This window comes from Ochotona princeps, chromosome 32 (assembly GCF_030435755.1).
Source record: "Ochotona princeps isolate mOchPri1 chromosome 32, mOchPri1.hap1, whole genome shotgun sequence".
Taxonomy (NCBI): Eukaryota; Metazoa; Chordata; class Mammalia; order Lagomorpha; family Ochotonidae; genus Ochotona; species Ochotona princeps.
Genome location: NC_080863.1, coordinates 8,883,141 through 8,906,053, shown reverse-complemented (window position 1 = coordinate 8,906,053; position 22,913 = coordinate 8,883,141). Strand labels below are relative to the sequence as shown.

Sequence of the window (22,913 nt, the reverse complement as noted above, 5' to 3'; positions counted from 1 at the left end):
ACAAGAGGGTAGAAACAGCTCACAGGATGGTAAGATGTAGGGGAGATGGCATGCTGTGTACAGGTGTGGGGCTAGGAGGTATAGCGTCCGTTGACTGAGACCTGTGTGCTGGGATATTGGAGAAGGAAGGTGGCCACTGGGAGTTCATGAGGAACACTGAAACCTCTATTCTAGCCGAGTTGAAGATGTGGCAAGAGCTTTAGTCTCTGATCTTTGACACATGCCCAAAATGTGTCCTGTTGATGTGGACTGTGACATTGGATCGGTGAGATTGCTCATGCTTCACAGCTTAGTTTTTTCATGTGGCTACTCATTTGTGCTAATGTGATTAACACCTACCAATTGAAAGTAAAGGCAGGAAACGAGAGGAGGGAAAAGGAGGGGGGTATCTAAAGACAGTTATAGCGGGGTGACCTATTCAGAAGGCAGATCTCAGTACCAGAAATTGTCATGTGAATCAAATCGAGTGTCTTCCGTTTAACATACAGTCCAACAGTAACACTTTTATCACCTCAGAAAAGGTCCCATTTTGATAATTTAAAAATATGTCCACAAAATTATGTCCTTCTGAAAGTGAAGTCCTCATTTTGAGTGACAATGGGCTTTAAAAAAGTACTGCTTATTCATTTTCATTTTCTTTGAAAGGGAGGAAGAGAGTTAGCTCTAGCCACTGGTTCACTCTGGCCCACGCCATCCAGGGTCAGGCCAGGCTAGAGCAGGAGCCCAGCTCTCCACCCGGGTCTCCTGACTGGCAGGGACACAGCTACTTGAGCCGTCACTTCCTGCCACCCAGGTACACATTAGTGGCAAGCAGGTTTGGAAGTGGACTAGCAAGGACTCGACATGGGAGCACTCCTTCAGCAACAATGTGACTTCTGCCTCCAATACCAAATGCAGACTGGACTTCTAACAACAGAATGTAGCGAAAGCGACAGTGTGTTACTTCTGAGAGCAGACCATAAAAGGCAACGTGGGTTCTTTGTTGCTCTCTATTGGGCTCTAGGCTATGCCAGCCTACATGGTAGCAAGGATATTCAGGCAGCCCACGCCTGGAGGGCTCAACTAACTGGAGTCTGAAACTTATAGCTGGCAGCCAGTGCTGAGGCTTTTCATTGACAGCCATGTGAGAGAGCCATCTTGGAAACACACCTTCTATCCTGGTTAAGTCTTCTGGTGCCTGTACCTTGCTGGTCTTCGTCACAACTGTCACCCCATGAGAGATCTCAAGACAGAAGCATTCGTCTAAGCTGTTCCTGAATCCCAAACTGTCACAAACTGTGCTCGCTGAACTAAGCTATTCAGTTTTGGGAGAATGTGTTAGGTAGCATACCACTCCACTTCTTGCCAACTCAGAATCTGCACCTGCCGAGTGACGGAGGTATGCATGAGCTAACGGGAAGCATGACTCAGCGCACATGCTGGATGGTTCCCTTGGATGACTTTCACCTTGTCAACTTTTTCAGGAGGGTCACAAACATCTACAGGGGGCCAGGGCTGCAGAAATGAGGGTCCCTGTTCCAACAGACAGGGGAGAAATCCTTTTTGGATGGCTATGAAGAAGCAGAGAAATGTAGCACCCAGATTGTATACTAGTTGCTGAGCCTCCATTGGTTGTGCCTTTGAAGGCAGCGTATATCTGAATCAAGCTAACCATTCCCTCCACCCAGCATTTCCAGACCTGTAAAACACACCTCTTTTTAAACTCCACTCCATCTGGATTCTGTCCAGCCCTACTGAGAATAGTCTAATTTCACTTCCAAATGTGAAAAAAAAAAGCTGATTGCCACAGCTTGCATCAGTAAAGAATCTTCACTTTCATCCCTTAGAAGAGATGATTTGGGGATTTGGGCAGATTTACATTTTAACAATCGGGTTTCAATAAAAGAATGAGACGTGACAGTAGGATGTGAATTCCACAGCCAGCGCTGAGTTGAAGAAAGTGGCTCGAGATGAGTTGAGAACAAGTTGCTTGTTGCTGGGAGGGGAGCTGGCCCTGCAGGGCAGATGGCAGTGCTTGGAATCAGAAGTGCAGCAGTGGGCAGGGCCTATGACCAGCACACACTATCCCTAGGCCATGTTCAGGGTCTTCAAAGGTATGAATGCGGAGTATCCAGAAGAGCTGAGCACACCAGCTTCCTTTGAATTTCAATGTATCACCTGCCATCTGTACAGGGAGCCTTCTGCCAGGGCTACTTCCCAAAGCTAACTCCCGCTAACTCAGGGCTTCCCTCCACACATGCTCCTTGCAGTCTAGCTTCTACAGTCCGCAACCCGGCTTACTTCTGTTGATTGTGCTTTCCTGTCCGACACTTCTCACTAGAACGTAAGCTCCCTGCTGAGCAAGGGTTTACACTAGTGCTGCCACAGAGGCTCCTTCCCTGCCTCCACACAAAGGATTTTTGATCCTGCCTTATAGCCAGAGAGCATCACGATCTTTTTCAAGGTTAAGGATCTGGATGAGACATGTCAGACACCAGGACTGCCTGCAGAAGGTCCAGTCTGTGAAGGAGAAGAGGGGAGTGGAAATGACTCAGGGTACAGTACTGGCTTCCAAACTCCTGATCACACTTTGGGAGAAAACAGGATCCCATTGTACAAGCACATCCGTAACGGTGATGCAGACAGGGTACCATACCTTCGTTTCTAGCTCTCGGCTTGCTGCAGGTAATACCTGAAGTTTTGCTTCCAATTTGCACATAAAATTGAACGAGTCTGGGAGAAAAAAAAATTCAGTTGACTTATTAGGTGAATTACACCGCGTGTTAATCCCTTTGTATTCTGACATGGTAGGAAAACAAAAATTCCTCCTCCTGTTACTACTAAACAGGGCTTTGACATCCCAAAGGCACAGGAGGAGTCAACACTCCAACGATTAGGGCCAGAAAGGTTGATGGAGGCGATCCCTCACTTGATTCTGTGATAGTCACCTATACAAAAGGAAACAGCTTCACCCCACTCTACCCGGCAACTGCAGTGGGGGCCTTCTTAACTGCACATAATGCCACCTCTGGAATCTCAGGGTAAGAAAACAGCCAGTGCCAAGAAATTGAACACGGTGCGTAAGGCCAGCTGATGACCTGGCTGGTGTGACTTTGGGTTCAGTGGACCAATGTTTTTGTAACTGGCACTCAGGGTGTGTGGTGTCCCGTCCTGGCCATCCACAGAGGGTCTCTGCTTGGCAGGCCTCTGGCAGATGAATGCGAAAGGTAAAGGAGCCAGGATCTCAGAGTTAAGTGAGGACTGAAAGATTGCAAACCTCTCCTCTCCTCCTGCTCCATTCCCTTCCTCCCAACTGTCAAATAATTTAATTGATTGGAAAAAGAAAGTCAAGGTCTTCGACCTACAAAAAGCCAACCCAAACATAACCCAAATAATTCTTCATGTTACCAGTAGGTGTCAGTGTAGGGATTTTACATTTCTTGGGGACAGTTTTCAATAAGCAAATACAAAGAAAACACATAAATAAGGAGCCATCATTTTTGGACACAGAATTTAAAGTAGAAAAAAAAAACCTCTGTGTGTCACAGTCTACAGCAAGAATGATACCAAATAATTTTCATAATTTTTTTTTACAATGGCTGATACATATTAGACAGGTTTTGGTGTTGACAGTAAGCTGAGTCATGAATTGTGGTATAGTTTTTTTTTTTTTTTGCGTATTCTAACGTGCTGCTTAATATTTACGTGGAAGAATCTCTCGAAGGAAATACCAGACTGTGAAATCTTCATAGCAGAACGCGGTGTCTCCGGTTAAGAGTGCTTGGTGCAGACAAACTCCACTGGGTGTGGGGAAGAATCATCAGAACTGCTCACTAACCTGATAGTCCTGGTGTCCAGAGGCACGGTCCTGGCTTCCCTCTTCCCAGGGCCACTGAAGTAGAGAGACTTGCCGTCATTGAGCGTTCCGCAGCCCGTCCCCACCTGGCCGCCCGTTATCTTGTACCACAGTGGGCTGAGCTTGCCCTCAAACCTATCGAACATCTCACTGTAGTTTGGGATGTTCGACACGCAGGTTCCCTGGGCAGCTTTGGAGAAAAAAGAAACAAAGGTGCTTTGTTGGACTCACGGAACACTAGAAGGCAAGGTCAACATGAGGACGGTGGAAGACGTTGCCCAGACGCCAGGGAGAGGAAGCCGCAAGAAAGCTGGAACCAGACCGTGGTCTCCTGGAAGACAGCTGCTGTAACCCCCATTAAAGTCTGCATTCTGCCTCTGCTCTTCTTGAATACTACCCACATTCTCACACTACAGGAACTTTTTGTACATACATTCCCTTCCAGTAAAAGATCAGGAAGTGGGAGTTAACCCTACATTAAAACAAAACAAAACCCAAAACCCCCTTGAAGCTGGAAGTGACAGTGCCCTCCATCCAATTTCCGTGACAACAAATGTTTGCCTGCACGTGCTGAGACGCAGGTTGGGCATGCAGCGGGTGGGAGGAAGTTGCCTCTAAGGAAATAAGCCAAAAGGGGTTTTAAAGCTTAGAGTATTTTTCCATTTTTTTCACCTTCATCCCAGCTCCCTTTTCTTTCCTGCTTGTAGCAGCATCCAAAGTTAACTGTCGTCAAAAAACACTAAGTTCTCTTTGGGCAGCTTTGAATTGATCACTTCGTTAAATTTTTTTTTTTACTTTGAGTGTTTAAAAAAAAAAAACGATATTTCTTCCAAAAAAAAAATTTAAAGAGGTTAAGGAGATCTTGTAGTCAGTGGTTAATAGCTTGGGTTTGGGTTTCAGACAACCACCACCAAGGTTCAAAGCCGAGTGTTATCAATTCCTAGCTATGTTATGTGGGACTTATTAAATCTCTTTCCATATGTTTCTTCAAATGTAAACAGGCGGAACGCATTGCACCATGAAGCTATTCTTACAGTTCAATCCGATGAGATGAAAAAACACTTGCTTTAATTCCTGGCATACTGTAGAGCCTCAAGCCACGTTAACTATTGCTAGCATCCAGAATCATTAATAAGCAAATCCTCCTTAAGGAGCAGAATTTGCATTAGCTTGCTTTCTTCCTCAGGCAGCTTTTAGGGACTACAAAACATCTTAGTCAGCTTTCTACAAGTTTTGGACTTACAGAACAATAATCTCAGAAACTGAGTCACTAGGGCTGAGTATGTTACACGGTCATCCAGCCTTACCGGTGTAGCCCAGGTCACAGAAGCACACGCCCGAGATGCAGTCCCCATGGCCGCTGCAGTAACTGGGACAGGGCTCAGAGATGTACACCCCATCCAAACCAAAAGGGGGCACGTTCTTCTGAGAGCTGCTTTCCTGGATCCACCGGAATCTGGTTTTGCTGTTGGGAAGAACACAACACTCGTTTCTTTCTACAAAATTATTTGGAAGGCAGGGAGGCAGGAAAGGAGGAAGAGAGGGTGAGATCTTCTATCCATTCATTCACTCCCTACATGGTCCCAAACAGCGAGGCCTGGGCCAGGTCAGAGCCAGAAGCTGGAATCTCCATCAGTGGTCTCCTTTGTGGATGGCAGGGGCCCAAGCACTTGCGTCATCATCTTGTCTTCCCAGACACGTTCCCAAGGAGCCTGGTCGGAAGCAGAGCAGCAGGGACTCCGAACGGCACCCTAGGGTGGCAGCTGGGTGTCTCAAGCACTACCTAACCTGCTCTGTCCATATACCTGACCCTGATCTGTTTCTTGTTTGAATGTCTCATATGAAACCACAGGAATATAGAAAGGCCCAGAAAAAACCTGCAAGAGATTTGATAGTTGTTTGAATATCTTGATGAAATATTTAACTTTCATAAGATGTCTCAGATCTTCTTGATTTCCTCTTCAGTATAAATAACTCAACATAGGGGAATTGTCAGACGCGGAAGACCCTGGATGGCCAGGAACATAGCATAGTTTGGACCTGCGCATGTTCTCATCCAGGCATTATAAATCAGTCCCAGAAAGATATTTGTTTCTTCTATCTCATGAATACTTCACCATCTAATTCCACTAATTTTACGAATGGTTCCAGAAGAGGCTCTTGGGGGAGTTTCTGACACCATCGATGGACTATTCTTCGTTAGGTTGTGGGTGAGGACCCCAGTAATCCACCACTGGTAGGATTCAGGAGGGCAAGTAACTCCTGTCATGACAACCCTAGTTCTACCTGCGCCTTCTTCTCCTTCTCCATGTCTCATCTCCAAATTATCTATGAACTTGAGCAGCTAGCTAATGAGAAGCTGGTCACAGGGCTTCAGAGCCCTGGAACCCCAGTAGGCTGGGCTGCTGCCCTGTTCTTTTCCTTCCAAGAACAACCTTTCAGAGGTTGACAAACTCACTCATCCCAGTGCTTTCCAACCTTTTGAATTATTTCCGTGTGTCTCTTTGCAGAGTGGGACACACACACACACACACACACACACACACACACACAAACATCTATCACTGCATCCAAGAAAAACGCTGCTTAGTGCTACTAACAGCCAAGGAGCAAGCTGTTCCACTGAAAGCAAAGGAAGATAGCTGGATTTCAATGAATTTTTCTGGCAATACATGTAGACTACATAACGAAAAGTGCTTACTTGTTTTTATGTATTTGCAAGGCAGGCAGGGAAGAGAGAAACAGAGAAAGAGAGAGAGAGAGAAAGAGAGAGAGAGAGAAACAAAAATCTTTCATAAGTTGGTTCACTCCCCAAATGTCTACAGACAAGAAGGCTGGGCAGCAGGCTAAACCAGGAGCTGGGGAACTAGCTTGATTCTGCCATGTGGTAGCAGGAACTCAAGCACGTGGGCCATTATCTGCTGCATGGCAAGATGTATTACCAAGAAGCTGGACAAGAAGTGGAGGCAGCAGCGTGGCAATCAAATTCAGACACTGCCATACGGGATGTGACCCAAGCAGGGTCTTAAGCATTAGGCCAAACACCTGCTCCTGCAAACACTTTGAAGTGAATTAATAATCTGGCAAAAAAGCATAAAGAATGTCAAAGATGAAAGCAGACCTGTAGGATCGCTGCAGACAGCTCCTCGCCCTGCGTGATGGGGAGAATACATGGTGGCGGCAGAAGGCTTTACTTTTCTCTTCAAATAGCTTTGGAAATCAGCCACTGATGAACTTTCTTTTTTTTCCATGAAGTTACTTATATTTGGAAAATGTGCAAAAGGGAGATTTCAGATACTGACTATTTACACAAACTCTCGTTGATGTACAAGAGAAAGATGAACATACAAGATTATTTCCTTGGGGTTTTGCTTAAGAGACAGGGGTCTTCTATTTTAAGCCAAGAGAAAACTAATTCGAAAGACAAAGTTTAAAAAATACACACAGCGGTGGTTAAAACATCTGTATCTTATATCCCAGTGATGTGGTTCCTGGCTTCCTGCTAACGCACACCTGGAGAGGCAGTAGGTGACGGCTCAAGTAAGAGTGAGCCCGGGGATGAGCGCTCTCTTGCTCTGCTCGAGCTCTCCATCTTACTCCTTTCCTCTCTCTTTCCTCTTCTCCCCCTGCCTCACAAGAAAACAACAAAAAAAAGTTGTCCCAGTGTTATAGACCTTAAGAAGATGCTTTCTGCTGGAACTGTAACACTACTCAGCCTGTGAAGACAGGCTTTCCTTTGTTTTCAAAGATTTTTTTATTTGGTTTTGTTGGAAAGTCAGATACACAGAGAGGAGGAGAGACAGAGAGAAAGATCTTCCATCCAATGGTTCACTCCGTAAGTGGCCTCAACGGCCGGAGCTGTACCAATCCGAAGCCAGGAGCCTGGAGCCTCTTCCGGGTCTCCCACACGTGTGCAGGGTCCCAAGGCTTTGGGCCCTCCTAGACTGCTTTCCCAGGCCACAATCAGGGAGCTGGATGGGAATCAGGGCTGCCGGGATTAGAACCAGTGCTCATATGGGATCCCGGTGTGTGCAAGGTGAGGATTTTAGCTGCTAGGCTACCACGCTGGGCTCCCTTGTGTGTGTGTGTGTGTGTTTTAAAGATGAATTTTTATTTGAAAGGGCAGAATTGCAAAGAGAAGAGAGACCTGCATCGAGAGAATATGCCAGGCATGCTGCCAGGACGGGGACAGCTCTGAGAGACAAGCAGACACATGTTCACTGCCACAAGGTCTCTTCCTCAGTAGCAAAGACCCGGATGAATGACTAGGAGTACAAACTGCTCCTTTGAGAAAAACAGTTTAAAATTATTCTCCAAGCATGGCGTGCTAGGAACTATGATAAATAAGCATGCCACCTCATGGCACAATAGTTCCAAATTTTAACAATCTTAACACTCAGGATTCTCAGCTTTCCAACAGTGCATCTGGAGATAGTTGGGCTTACCATATTGCTCAAGGGACAACAACAGCTTTCCTACTTGGGGGTAAAATAGAAACATATTTACTATTCTTTAGCAGAGGGCTCTTCATCCCAAATGCCAAGACTGGAAAACTGGATGGCATTCAAATTAACCTGGAAGCTAGATTCCAATGGGATAGATTTCTTCTTCCCAAAGATGAGGTCCAAGAAAATACTGATGCCTCAAAATACTGGCTCATTTCATAATGCTAAAAATATTCTCTCTTGCTTATTATCTATGGCATCACCAGTTGGCCTATTCCACCCAACAAGACATACAGTGCAGTTTCAGATTCAGCGGTATATTAATGGGCTCTGGGGAGAGTGTATTGGATTAGGCTTCTGATAGTAGCATCCACTTTTACAGTAGAGCAGAATAGACACACCACTTGATGCTTTCCAACTCCATGGGATGCCTCACCATTCTACTGGGAAGGGCTCTGGTTGGGCCACATTTCAGAAAAGCACAAGAAGACGAAGGCAGTAGCAGAGATGAGCATCCAAGGGTGCATTGACCGAGATGGGACAGAAGCAGAACAGGTGGTTATTTAGCTATCACCACACAGGTGTACTTACGGGAAAGCAAAGGTTTCTCCAAGGATGAGGACTAGAATGTAGAACCAAGAGTCAAGGAGAAAGATGGAATCAGGAACCACTTTCAGAGAGCAAAACTTTTGTGTCCAAGAAAACAACAATGATCTTAGAGGAGAGAACCCTGTAGCAAGTCTCTTACTGGCTTTCAGAATGCCTATAGGCCACTGGGTAAGATTCGTCCATCCCTCCCTCCCTCCATCCTTCCTTCAAGCAGGGCTGTTCATTGTGTTCATCCTGTCACTGTACCATCACTTTATGTTGACTATGAGTGGAGGAGATCATTTCACAGCTCTATGGATCCGGAGGAGCCGTACCTAAGGCGGTGCCTGCACATTCAGACCTGATGTAGATCAGAGCACCTGCATTAGGTGACAAGATGAGAAGCTGGGGAGTCTTACGAGGACACTGTGGACCACTTGCCTGTGGGAAAGACATGAGTCCCTGGGGCTGGGACAGGCTCTGGGAGGTGGCTACCATCATTTCCCTCTGCTTTGCCCTGCTAATTCCATCTCTGTCCATGTTATTCTGTCACGTGACTTGTAAGCACATCCTATCATAAAAGGAAATCCATTCCACACCTTGTACACCTTCTATTTTAGACTGGCTTTGGACAACAGAATGGGACAAACTCAATAAAGACTTACAGCTCCTTTTTCCTTGAAACTCAGCAATCACCTAACTGAAACACACTGGGATGAAGAGAAAGGTCCAGCTGGGACCAAACGTCAAGCAGAACTTCCAGGCCAACCCTACAAAACTACAGAAAATAATCCAGGGTTGTTTTATGTTTTGGAGGAGTGTGTCATCTAACAACAGATAAGAAATATCTTGGGTTTTGATGGGGAAAATATACAAAGACTAGGGATTAGATAGTTTAAAAAAATTATTTATTTATTTATTTATTGCAAAGGCAGATTTGCAATGAGAAAAATCTGTCCAATGGTTCTTTCCCAAGTGGTTTCAATGGCCAGAGCTGAGCTGATCCGAAACCAGGAGCCAGGAGCTTCTTGCGGGTCTCCTATGTGGGTGCATGTTCCCAAGGCTTTGGGCCATCCTCTACTGCTTTCCTATGTCACAAGCAGGGAGCTGGGTGAGAAGTTGAGCAGCCAGGACACTTGCAGGCACCTGTGTGGGCTCCTGACACATGCAAGACATGGATTTAGCCACTAGGCTATTGCGTTGGGCCAAGGTTTTTTTTTTTTTTTAAACTAATGCACCTACACATTCCTGATGCTCTTCTTTCATTGACTAAGAGAGACAAGATCTAGAATAGCTGCACTGGGTACAAAGGTGGAGGTTCATGTATTCAAGTAGGAGAGCCAGCCTATCAACTCTGTACTGTTCATCACTGTGAAAAAGGGAGGATGCCTCTATGGCCTCAACCTTGTTAAGCATCAGTGTTCAAGTGTTTTTCTGTTACAGCAGTTGGGTTTGCATCTTAGCTAAATCAGACTGCAGGTTAAGTGCCTAAATTTGATTAAAGATGCTAAACTTTCCAACTCTGCAACGCTGCTACCTGCCCCTGAACTATATAAAGTGTTTGAGTATGTCTCTGTTCAACTATGAAGAACACTGGCATTCAATAACAAAGAAATAACTCATGGGTTGACTCGGATCTCCTGACTCTTTCTTGAAAGGGTTGATGTGTAAAGCTATTGTTCCAAGGTTTGGTAGATTAAAACGGAAACTTGGGATGTCCCTTGCAAAACCAATTCTTTTCCTATCTAGGAGGTTCACCTGTCAAAGACTGTGATGTGATTTTTGAAGCATGCACATCTGAATTATGAGGAAGGTACAGAACACAGCCAGCTTATCTAAACAAATGAGGCCTAATAAATTCAAGGCTCAATTCAGTGAAGGATGTCACAGAGAAATTGATCTCTTGAAACTTTATAAATAAGCCCTGCCTACATATTACTGACACTTAACCATCCCACTAGTCAGGATAAGATGTTTTATTATGCCGTGGTAACAAAGGAGCACTGATCTCAGGGGCTTAACTTGACCAAACTATGCCTTGCTTATTTTACGCCTGGCCTCGGCTGTAAAGGAAGTCTGCTTATTGTAGACACTTGGAGTCCCAGAGTGATGTAAGCTTCATCTCAGTCCATGCTGCCATGAAGCAGGGAACACAGCTTTGAATGTCGTTTTCAAAATTTCCATTCCTATGTCAACAGATCAAGGTCTACATGGCAGAGTGTGTGGGTAAGTGTGCTTCTATTCTTGTTGTACAGTTGAAAATGTTGCTGCCCATCATTCATGAGCACCCGAGCCCTTTCTGGCATCTTCAGGAAGTTTGTTCCCTCATCTCAGCTCTGAACAGAAAAACAAAGACTAAGTCATCCTGTCATGTTCCAGGATCCAATGAAGAAGCATCCACTTGAAGAATCTTGGCTTATTTTTTGGTAAAACATTTGCTCCAGGGTGCTGAACCTGGAGGAAGTACAACTTGCTTTCTAAGCAGAACGTGTTCTTCAATGCTCAAGAATGAGAAGTTCATCTTCTTCCCTCGTCCTATGTTCCAGGCAGCTGAAAAGCTAAATTTGTCACTCGATGAAACCAATTCATTTCAAGTTCTATTGGGCTCACTCCCGCTTCTTAATTTTAATTTTTAATTTGACTATATTGTTTTATTATTGGTTTTTAATAGTCACTTCTATGTTTTTTCCAACAGTCACTTGTATTTTCATAGTCATTTCTATTGTCAGACCTTTTAACTTGTCCATGCTAACATCCAAAAAAAATCACAAAATCTACATAATGTACAAATCTGCCATCATAATAACTTGTATCTCTCCCAGCCTTTAATACCTTTTATTTATTGCTGTACTCTTAATACCAAGAACATGTGTTTGTAGAATGAATGATTGATGAAGCTGTCTCACAAACTGTGCATTCTACCTATTATGGGAGTTTTGTCTCAGGGCTGGTTTCCTAAAGACTCATCACTTGGATAATACTTGAAGGCTACTGAGATACTCAAGATAGAAGTGTTGAGATAAATAAATGCTTCCCAAGAAATGGTTACTATGACACATAAGAATGGCAACTTTACCTGGATGCAAGAGACCTTGGAATAACAATGGTGATTCGAGTCCATTCCTCAAAGTCCCCTGTGTGATACACCGTAGGCTCGCTCAGTTCTCGGGAACTGCCCTCACAGCTTTTGCCTGCTGAAGCTGGGTAGCAGCCTTCTTTCACCAGGAACCAGGACATCCCAGCATCGTGAGAGTACTGCAGAAGGACTGGGGCTGTAGTGCTGAACTGATTGGCACACGCTATGTTGAGCTGTGAGAAGGGAGAACAGAATTATACAAGGTTTTGGTTCAGAGACATCTGCCAAGGCCCTTGAGTCTGCATAAAATGATCAGAACTGTCTAGCTTAGTCCCAGATAAGGCCCCTCTGCACACTGTGGAATTCCTTGACCAGGCAAGTTACAGATACTTGGCTCAGCCATTGGTTTTGTGGGAAGAGAGAGAGGGATGGTGAGGAGAGAAGCAGAGAAGGAAAGAGGGAGGGAGGGAGGGAGGGAGAGAGATGCTCTATTAATCTGCAAAATGCTCCAATAGCTGGAGACAGGCCAGCCCAAAGTCAGGAACAAGGAACTCAGAACATCATTTTGGGCTTCCACAGGGGTGGGAAGATCTGCAATCATAGGCCATTGTCCACTGCCTTTCCAGGTGCATCAGCAGGGAGCTAGACTGGAAGTGGAGCAGCTAGAACTTGAACTGGGACTCTGACATGGGGTGCCAGTATCACAAGTGGTGGTTTAATCCACCGAAGGACAACACTGTATCCCAATCCTTTTATTAATGACCTACTCTGCCCTTTGAGTGCTGGTATGTTGGAGGATTCAGCTGTTAGTTATCTTCTTACTCTGTGCAGGCTCCCGAATCTCATTGGCCACTACTCAAGTTCCTTCTGAAGGCCTATCGGTCTCATGTGTGATCTCTCTCCTGTTCTATAGCCAAATGCATCTAACGTACATTCTTGTTTATTTCCACTCCAGCAGTTCAAATGTCTCCACCACCACATATTCCAGCCAGTTCTCATCTTCCTCCTAAAACAAATCCACCTCTCTGTATTTTAGGGCCAGAATTGTGGGAACCTTTCTGGAACTGAGCCAAACCTGACTGCATCCTTTAACATCTCTTCAGCTTATCTACATACCTTGATAACCCTAGATACGTCTTAATCTGGCCTTCTCACTTGGATTACTACTCTAGTGTCTCTTACTTAAAATACATTTAGAAATCTGAACACGGGTCTGGTCTCCTTCACTATCCAACTCCCATCAATTGTTGCTTTGATTGTTTCATTGACTGCCTAGCTTGTCTCCTTGTGCCTGCTCTTACCCCCGAGATGGACTAGAGAAATTCTTTTAAAAGCCAGAGAGAGGGCATAGCATCCTGTTGCTCATGGCTTTATTCAGAAGTCGAACTCTGACCCTTTCACCACCTATGCTCCTTGAGCACTTTCTCCGCTCTTCCTGGGACCTTCTAGAACAATCTGATCTCAAAGCTTCGGTTCTTGGTATTCCCTGTGCCTGAAATAATCTTCTCCAAATAGCTGCAAGACTCACTCCTTCAGTCTCGGCAGGCTGCAGCTTAAATGTCTTCTCATCAGTAAGGCTAACATGACAACCCTGTATAAACTGGTATCCGTTCTCTACCATCCTGCTTCATACTCAGTATTACTGATTTTTTTTCCTCCCCTTTGGTATTTTCATAACTTAGAACACATAGGTTTTGAAAACATTTTCTGAATGAACTTTCTGACTCTGATTTCTCTCCCTGTTAGGTAACACCCCCAGGACTCCTGCGAGGACGATCCTTGCAAAACACAGGTCTGATTGCGGCACTCAATGCTTCAAAAACATTCCATGACTCACTGATATTGTGAGGACGTTTCAAAAGACTTAGCGTAGAATATTATGTCAACAGGGTTAAACTTAAACTTCACATTTCCTGCACCGCTTTCATACTCCTCCAAGTCTCCAAACGCTAAGGCAGTTTTGGGTGCCAGGATGAGACGTTGTTGTGGATATCTATGTCTCACACTGTAAGCTTGGGCTTGGCTTTGTTTCTGGCTCGCACAGTAGGAGCCCTGAGTGAGCTCTCAGTCCCCTGTTTTGGCCTGGCCCAGAGGGGGTCATCGAGGCCACTGGTTGGGGGAGTGAAGCAGAGCATAGAGACCCTCTTTCTCTCTCTCTCTCTCTAATAGCTATAAAACTGTTTCTGATTTGCCAATCTCGTTTGCTCTCTTATGCATTTTTATATGTTTCCTCTTTCTGCTTTCTATAGCTGGAATTTCTCTCCCTCCAGTCTCGCAGCTCGGTAATTCCATAAGCTTTCAGTTTCAACTTTTCCATCTATCTACTCATCCAGCCATCTCTACCACCGGCTCTACATGAGGTACTCCCAACAGTGCCTAAAGGTCACTTCTTCCACAACATTTCTGCGACTGTCCTGCAGCTGTTCATTTTCCTGGCTCGGCCACTAGTTTCCGGGTTCTCTGAGGGGTCGGGGCTGTATTTTCCACTTCCACATTCCTAGAATGGAGCGGGCAGTCACAGAAAATGCACCAGCACTACATTTTTTGTACAACTAGCATCAAAAAGGGTTTTATATAGGTTTTGCATATATATTGATTATGAATCCAGGAATGACCCATTTCTATACCTATCATTAACTAATAGCCAAAGATTAAACAGCTTTCTGGTGGTGTGCTGTGAGAACTAAGGTTTTTGCTAAGCATTACACATTCTTGTCAGTTGCTCAATTACTTGGAGTATTTAACAATATGCTCTTTAGTTTTTTTTAGGTTTCACATTACCACTTTGCTAGCTTTTTACAATAGCAATATTTTGCGAATAATTAAACAGAAAATGTGTTAGATGAGAATCAGCATAGTATTTGGGAAATGTGTTTGCTATTAATGTTTTGCTAGCATTTTAGGTGATATTAACACATGAATATAGATTTATATATGGTTATGATTTTCATTGCAATTTGACATCAAAATCTAAACAGGAAGGATCATAATAATCATGTTATCTATGACTAACTTTCTTGTTTACAGTCCTGTGGAAATCATTTTTGAAGAGTTGCTTATAAATGTCCCATCTCTTTAATAATTCCATTTGTAAATTACTTACCATCTGTATCCTGCCGTTATGTAAGGACCATGTAGTTGTGCTGGCTCATTAAAACTGCATTACTTTCGACCCCAGAATCCACCAATGGGATGTTATTATAAACACAATGAAATTTTGATTAGGGCTCTGGAACAAGCACTTGTCAAAGTAAATACTCATGATGTGTTGAGATGTTACCATGGTGCTAAAAGCAACAAGCTTTCTAAGAGAGGGATGGTAACTGGCGTGAACATTGAATTAACACAGAGAAACTGAAAAACTTACAGTGAAAGCAACAAAGTCACAAGTCTAAAACACCACTAAGAGTTTAAAAAGGAGAATTTATCCACTGTGAATCAGAAACATGGGACCCATGAAATCACAATCAGATTGACATGCTAAAATTCAACTTCTCTTTTGTCATCTCTTAGAGCCTCATGAGTCCTGACGTACAATGATTGGTAGATGGGCAGCCACGACTTCTGAGACTCCTTGAAGGCAAACTGCAATGACTTCCAAGACTCCTTAAACATGGACCAAGTGCATTCCCCATGGGGACAGCCGAGAAACTGTGGCTCCAACACGGCTCAGTTGGCTCAACTTTATCTTAAAAACTGACAAGTGTGTTCCTGAAGACTACACCTGAAACACTTGGCCATTTTAAAATGACCAAATGTGCATGCAAATGAATTCCTTCCTTAATAGAACATGAAAACTTGGTGAACCTGACTTGTAAATCTGGAAGGGCCCGCCTCCTTGCCCTGCTCTGGGAGGAAGTTGGTGCAGAAATACCTTGAATTGTAGCACGTATCCAGGTTTCAGAGTCAAGTCTCGAGTGACTGCAAAGCGGTCTCCGTCTGATTTTCCAAACACCATGGCTGAGGGCGTGGCAGCACAGAAAGTCTCGTTCTTGGCCAGCCCTTCGTTAGCCAACATCAGCCACACGCTCATCTGATTCATAGGATAATCAAAGGCTGGCTTCTCATAGAAGTTCTATTAGAAGCAAAACAAGTAACAAAGGAAGGCAGTTTGATAGCTTTAAAAACAAGAAAGGAATTTTCAGCTCAGAACCTGCTGTGTCATGTACCAGTTGCATTTCTAGGGAAACACAGCAGAATCTCTAAATGAGCATTTTTTTTTGAAAAAAAAAAAAAAACTGCCCTTAACTGTGTCTCTTGATACTTTCAACAAGGGAAAATATATTTCCATGCGTATCTGCTCATTTCACAAACACAATCACAACTTTTTTGGGTGACTCGACTATACCTCATTGTCTATCTAAATCATCCCTGAACTACTAGAAAAGTAACAGAAATTACATGTCTTTAACAGTCCATAGTGTCAAGTGCTAGATACTGAAGGATGTGAACAGCTGTCCATCTCTTCCCCACTTGGCACGCTCTTCTAAAAAGTTCAGACACATGGGAAATACCTGGGGGAACGTTGGGTTGACAGCTGGGATGACTTGCTTCTGTTTCTCAGACAGAATGATGATGTCATCGATGGCCCACTGGTCATAGTCCTCCCCTGAGAACACCGGCTGCCACCAGCGGAATCTGGTGCAAGGCGTCTTTGCAGCAGTCGGAAGCTCCAGATACACAAATCTGCACACAAGCCAGTGGTTCAGAGTTGGGAAGGGTCAAGCTACGCGCTCCTTAGCGACTGTTACAATTGTTCCCAGGTGGCAGTGGGTTGGGGGCAGCATTTATCTGGTGGTTGAAAGGCCTGCATTCCCAAAAGAGTGCATGAATTTGCCTCTGGTTTCCAGCTTTGTGCTCCAGCTGGACTGAGACCTGGGCTGAATTCCTTGGTTCCTGGCTATTGCTGGCATTTGGGAAGTGAACCTGCAGGCAGCAACTCCATCTACCTTTGTCACTGCTTCTTAAAAGAATAGTTCACATGAGAAAGCTTAGTTGTGTTGGTTCTCTTGGTTTTTTTTTTTTTTTTTTAAAGTCTTTAAATGTGTATAGATCAGATACAAGCCTAACACTGTAAGCGAGTTTAGTTGGGCTATGCTTGTTTCGTTTCGAATTGTACCATTTGCAAAAGATTTCCATTACGTTTGAGTTGTGGATGTGTATCTTTAGACGCCGACAACAGTTACAACAGCCTGAAGAAACTACTACTATAAACGGTTCTTTTATGTAGTGTTATATTAAAATCTTGATTACATTTTTTAAAAAGTATTTTTTTTTGTTCACTGTGAGAAAATAAATATAGGCACAAAAAATAAAACACTCGTTACTCATGTTCTACAGCTTGGGGTTAGGCTCCATTGCATAGGTATAGTATTGTATGTGTAATTTGGCGTTCTTCACTTTCAAGCTTAACATGAGTGTACAGTGATTTGTTTAGATCATTTTAATGTCTGTATCATTTTTTTATGCAAACATTCCATTGTTCACCCTTCCCTATCATATAATTCTGTTATAAAGGTCTTTAAGCGCTGGGTTTTATCAGTACCCTGCTCTGCTCTGTGACATGGAGAATCTTGCTTGCCTGCCACCCTGGATGTGTGCCCTGAATGTCACATCTCTGGTGTCATCCAGCTATTGCTTTTGTGGCTTCTGCTTCACCTTTTTGCTCCTCAGAGGAAGTGCTCTGGGTTGTTTTATTTGCATACCTATTAGGTTATGTTGTGGGAAACAAGTTCTACCACCTTTGAATGGCCCAATATTTTAAAACAACAAATTCATGAACCTTAAATCTCAAAAACTAGACATATTTTAAGCAATCTGTTAAAACTGACTTGTAGGCACTGGACCCGTATATTCATCAGTAGTAATGTTTTAATACAAAAAGCTTAGTTGGACTATGCAACACAACACACTTTACTATCCTAAAGCTTAATAATTCCTGGCAGTCACCATATAAAAATCCATTTCTGAATGAGAGTGGAGAATTTAAAGAAAAGGCAATACTTTAAATGCCTTACAGATTTTAATGGTATTTATGATATAAAATATGAATATAAAGTATGAATAAAATATTAACACAAAATAACCAGATTAAAATACATACAAATGTATGAGTGGAGGATGTATTGCTTAATATAGAAATAACTCTTCAAAACTCTTCCAGGCACTACTTAACACGATTTACAACATTTACTCCATACCCATTAATGGAAAGACAGGGACCAGTAAAAATCCATACACTCATCAGACACTTTTAGGATCAGCCTTGGGTGCAATCCACAGGAAAAATTTTAATTAACACATGCAAAAGCCACATGAAAAGTTTTATTCAAAAATCCATCTTGTCATTCATTCAACAGCTGGGCATATATTTAAGTGGGCATAAAAAAATCTCTCAAATGGAAAAGTGGGCCTGAAACATGCCTGTATCACAGTAGGGTTTTTTTTGTTGTTGTTGTTCTTTCGTCTGTTTTTGAGTAAAGGATAGCCCACTTTACTTTTCCTGTAGTCACATACTTTTCCCTAAAATGCTTAAAAATTTAAACATGAACACATATGCTGCCTAATCACTTCAATGAAATCTTTGTGTATTGGGTTCAATGTTGATGAGAACTTCAACAGTTAGCCCATTTGAAACACCTCAACAACAATCTTTACCACTGCTGAAAGCCTCTGGCGAGCATCTGGATGGGTGGGTACCTGGGTTTGCTGAAGTCTGAGAAGTACATCTCGGCCAGCAGGTGCCACTGGATGCCACCGTTGTTGCTGTATTGCAGGAGGACGCCCTCCTCCCGGCTGTCCGGCTTGTTGCACGCTGTGCTCTCGCCACCAATCTGGATGTAGAACTGGACGAAATCCACCCAGGATGTATCCAAGTCCCAGCTCACCAATTGCCTTTTCCCAGCCTTTCCAAAGGATAAACAAAACAAAAACAGATGCAATCATACAGGAGCTGGTTGGCATTTTGTTTCCATTTCAAATTCACACGAGCACCCTGATAGCCTGGACCAAGGGTTTGGCCCCTATGGATCATTCACTGAGAACAGCAAGCCATGACATTGGGTTATCTCTGCTTAGGAACATTTGCTTCATCTGTTCCTCAGCGATTCCCAGGCTCAGTTACAAGACCCGTGGGGGGATTGCGAATTACACAAAAGAGTGCTTGGAAGTATTTTTTTTTTTTAAGAAAAACAAGGCAAGATTAATTTTAATGAACACCCTTTCAATCCTTATGCTGTGATACTACTTCAGGCAGAGTATTGGAGAAGAGCATTTTGAAGTCAGTAGGAGCTGGGTTTGAATCCCAGCCCATTATTCATACTGTTCCCCAGATGTGTGACCTTCACGAGGTTGTATTATCTCCAAGCGACAATGTGGATAAGAACAACCTCTTCTTACGGTGCTGTGACAACGAGACAAAATAGCATGTGGCTTGTGAGACAGCAGTGCTCCACTGTGGGGCCCATCTGAAAGACAGGTCACTGACCCCTCCTGTGAGAATTAAAGGGATACAGGCAAGGCAGCTACAGGGAAACGCTATGCCAATCTTCAAGTTTCCTGGGATCTCTGTCTCTTTCTAATTGAAGGGTTAGGAAACACCATTTAAACCCATTTTTGCAACCACCAACTGGTCATAAAAGTATAAAAATTTCCCCTGAAATCCAGGAACTCCTTCCCTCGTCCTGAGTGTCCTCTGCTTATCACAGTCGTGTTGCAAGGTTGGGTGGAAACACCCCTGTTGTGTGTACCTACTAATGGAGTTGAAAGAAGGTTTGCTCTTGAGAGCCTGCCAAAGCAAATCTATGGATTTTTCTCAACTGGTCTTAGTATTGAGAACTTCAATCAGAAGCTGAGAAGGGATGTGAGCATTGAACCTAGTGGTTAGGATATCTGTGTCCCCCCCGGTAGGATGGCGTGGGTGGCATTTCCAATCTCAGCTTCCTGCCAGTGCAGACCACGGAGACACCAGGGATGGCTCAAGTAATCCAGTTCCTGATACCCTGGTGGGGAGACACACACTGAGTTTCTGGTTCTTGACCCTGGCCCAATTCTGGCCATGGCAGGCATGTAAGGAGTATTGCTTGAAAACAAATAAAAACCAAAAAACCCTGAAAAAGGAGATGATTAATATTATTTAAGCCAATAATGTGAGTGCTATTCTAATCCACTAAGCTATTTAAGAAAGGTCTTCAGGAGTGGGTGTGGTGAAGTGAGTTAAGCCATTGCATGGGACTCCTGCATCCCTTAATGGAGATGTCTCACTGGAGTCCAGGCTACTCTGCACTTCCTATCCAGCTTCCCACTAATGTGAATTCTGAGAGCAACAGGTGATGGGTCAAGCACTTGGTTCCTTACCGGCAGTTTAGGAGGCCTGGATAAGAGGTGTTGGTTCCTGACCCTCGCCTAGACCAGCCCCAACTCTTGAAGGCATATGGGGGGAATAAGCTACCAGGTGGTTCTCTTTGCATCTCTTCCTCACTCTGTCACTCTGCCTTTCAAATCAATACATCCATATGTAAATCTTTAAAAAGAAAAGGTTTAGCTGTCAGAAGTGAGAGGTGGGAACCATTTGGGGCTAAAAGGAGTGGTGAGCTCCTCACTGATCTAAAGCCAATTAGTACATTAAAAAAAAAATACCCACAAGGACGCTGGCAAAATGAGAACTGAAAAATAATTGTGTGGAGCTCTTCATTGTAGATATTTATCTGAGGAAACCTTGTAAGCAATACGTGTTTTGAATTTGTGAAATGTGTGATTTCTCTTGTTGCCCATTTGAAATACTATGAGAAACACTTTGGAGAGCTTAGTATTTTGCTGCCTCAGGATCACAACAGGAGGACTGAGTTTTAGAAATAAAAAAAAAAATATGACAGAACTGGGCAAGCGAACTCCAGCCCAGCAGAGTGCCTGTGGAAATGAGCTCAAACGTGAGATCTGAGGTGAGGAGAATTATAAAAATCCAATGGCTACCATGAACTGGTTGCAGTGATTGTCCTAGTGTGAGATTTACACAGCAATACTTTTTTTTCTCCCCTGAAGGATCATGGTGTCAGTCTCTGGTGATTTTGAAAAGAATGGTTCGTGAGATTTTTGTAAGTGGTGGAAAATATCACACAAATCTCAGTTCTTAGCTGGGCATTCAGTGTGTTTTTTTCCCCCTAGAGCACAGCGCACATTGTTTTTTTTTTTTCATTCCGTGACCTGAGATGCTAGCCATTATTTTAAAGGAAGAAAACAAGACAAAAGGAGGTGGCTCATAGCGAAGCCTTGATTGGAATTTGAATTTGAAATGGCCGATGCCCTGAGCTTTTCATGATACTTTGATGAACGGGTTTGGTGTGTATGTCTGTGTGTTGACATATACGCACACATTCAGTGTGTGTAAGAGCTTGAGCAGCTAGTCTCATTCCTGAAGTCCGGAAAACATTGTCCCAAGTCCACTCTCCCACTAATCCTAGGTTAAAAAGTTTCACTGCTTTACGAATTAAACTAAGACAAATTTTACGAGGTAACATTGTAGGATATAGATCTTTTGTAACAACACCCCTGAAATATAAAACTTCATGTCATGGCTCCCTTTATTATTCCTTTGATCAAAGTGCCACTTGGGAGTTGGCACAAGCAGTGTGGCAAGCTAACTACTCCACCTGCAGCACGAGATTCCATTTAGGCTCAGGTTTAGGTCCTGCATGCTCCACCTCAGATCCAATTCAGCGCTCACGATCTGGGAAAGCAGACCCTGCACCCACATGGGAGACTTGCAAGAAGTTCATGGCTCCTAGCTTTGGATCAGCTCAGCTCCACCTGTTGCTGCCATTTGGGGACTGAACCAGCAGATGGAAGATCTGCTCTCTGCCTCTGTAACTCTGCCTTTCACATAAAAATAGACAATCTTTGTAAAAAGTAATTCTGTTTGAAAATGATCACGATTTGGAATTTGTTGTGTTTTCTGATTTTCTGAATTAATCTCCCTTCTATAGTCTGACGCACAAGAGAGAAGTGTATATACTTCAGGCATCACAGTGAGTTCCACCGAGGGCTGAAGACCAGGTACAGATGCCTTCCTGAGCCCCATTTGATCCTCTGATGCCCAACTGAGTCAGAGTCTACTTTCAAAAAGACAGTTTTGGGGGCATGTGAGTTACTGCTTATAGGCATCTCTGAGATCAGTCTGCTCTAAGCCCTCTTTGTGTTTTCAGTACATGAAATAATAATAATAAATGAAATAATAAAAAATGATGCTCCTCCGCCCCTTTTTTGCTCAAGACAGTTTCTCTCACTTAGAACTGAAAACAGATTCAAATGATACAAGAGACAAATACAAAACAAAGAAAGACTGAGTTATTTTGAAAATAAAATTTGGGAGAGAAATCTGGATTGGCAAGGGAAGCGAATAATTTCATTTCTGAAATGAAAATTTTGAAGTTTGTGGCAAAGAGACATAAAGGGTCTTGAGAAAACTTAGAAAAATTCAGATTGTGAAATTCTGTGTGTGGAGTTAAGCCTTTATTTCCACCAAAACTAAACTTATTTTTATTTCCATTAACTTTTTGAAATTTCTGTTTATCATTAGAAACCCTGATACCAATTAAAACTTTATTTTCAGTAATGTAATTATGAGATCTTACTATGTGCTAATGCTAGTTTTCATGCTCTATTTCTGTTAACTCACTGTGCCACACTACATCCCACTTTTGTGAGATACATACAGGCATTACAACTCCATGCATTGAGCCAATGAATGAGTTTTGGAGCCCATGTGAAGACTTAGTCATTCCGACTTCAGAGATAATCTGGCAGTAAGTGGAGGAAGCCCTGAGATGTAATGTATCCCACACCCTTGATATGTTTAAAATCTGTGTGGGGTGTGTGTGTGTGTGTGTGTGTGTGTGTGTGTGTGTATACACACAAGTGCGCACATATGTTTGCTCGGGGTACTTGAGTACCTATTAGGGAAAGACCCGCAGTC

At 43.4% G+C, this 22,913-nt stretch overlaps 1 protein-coding gene across 1 annotated transcript in view; it reads right to left on the bottom strand.

Annotated features, from left to right (window-relative positions):
* RELN (reelin) overlaps positions 1–22,913 on the bottom strand; it is a 384,643-nt gene that overhangs the window by 75,298 nt on the left and 286,432 nt on the right. The window contains exons 25-31 of the mRNA XM_058657530.1: positions 18,644–18,849; positions 16,459–16,630; positions 15,819–16,019; positions 11,945–12,177; positions 5,143–5,300; positions 3,818–4,025; positions 2,636–2,712 (exon numbers count right to left, since the gene is read on the bottom strand). Of these exons, the coding sequence (XP_058513513.1) occupies positions 2,636–2,712; positions 3,818–4,025; positions 5,143–5,300; positions 11,945–12,177; positions 15,819–16,019; positions 16,459–16,630; positions 18,644–18,849 (1,255 nt within the window). The remainder of the gene's footprint in view (positions 1–2,635; positions 2,713–3,817; positions 4,026–5,142; positions 5,301–11,944; positions 12,178–15,818; positions 16,020–16,458; positions 16,631–18,643; positions 18,850–22,913) is intronic.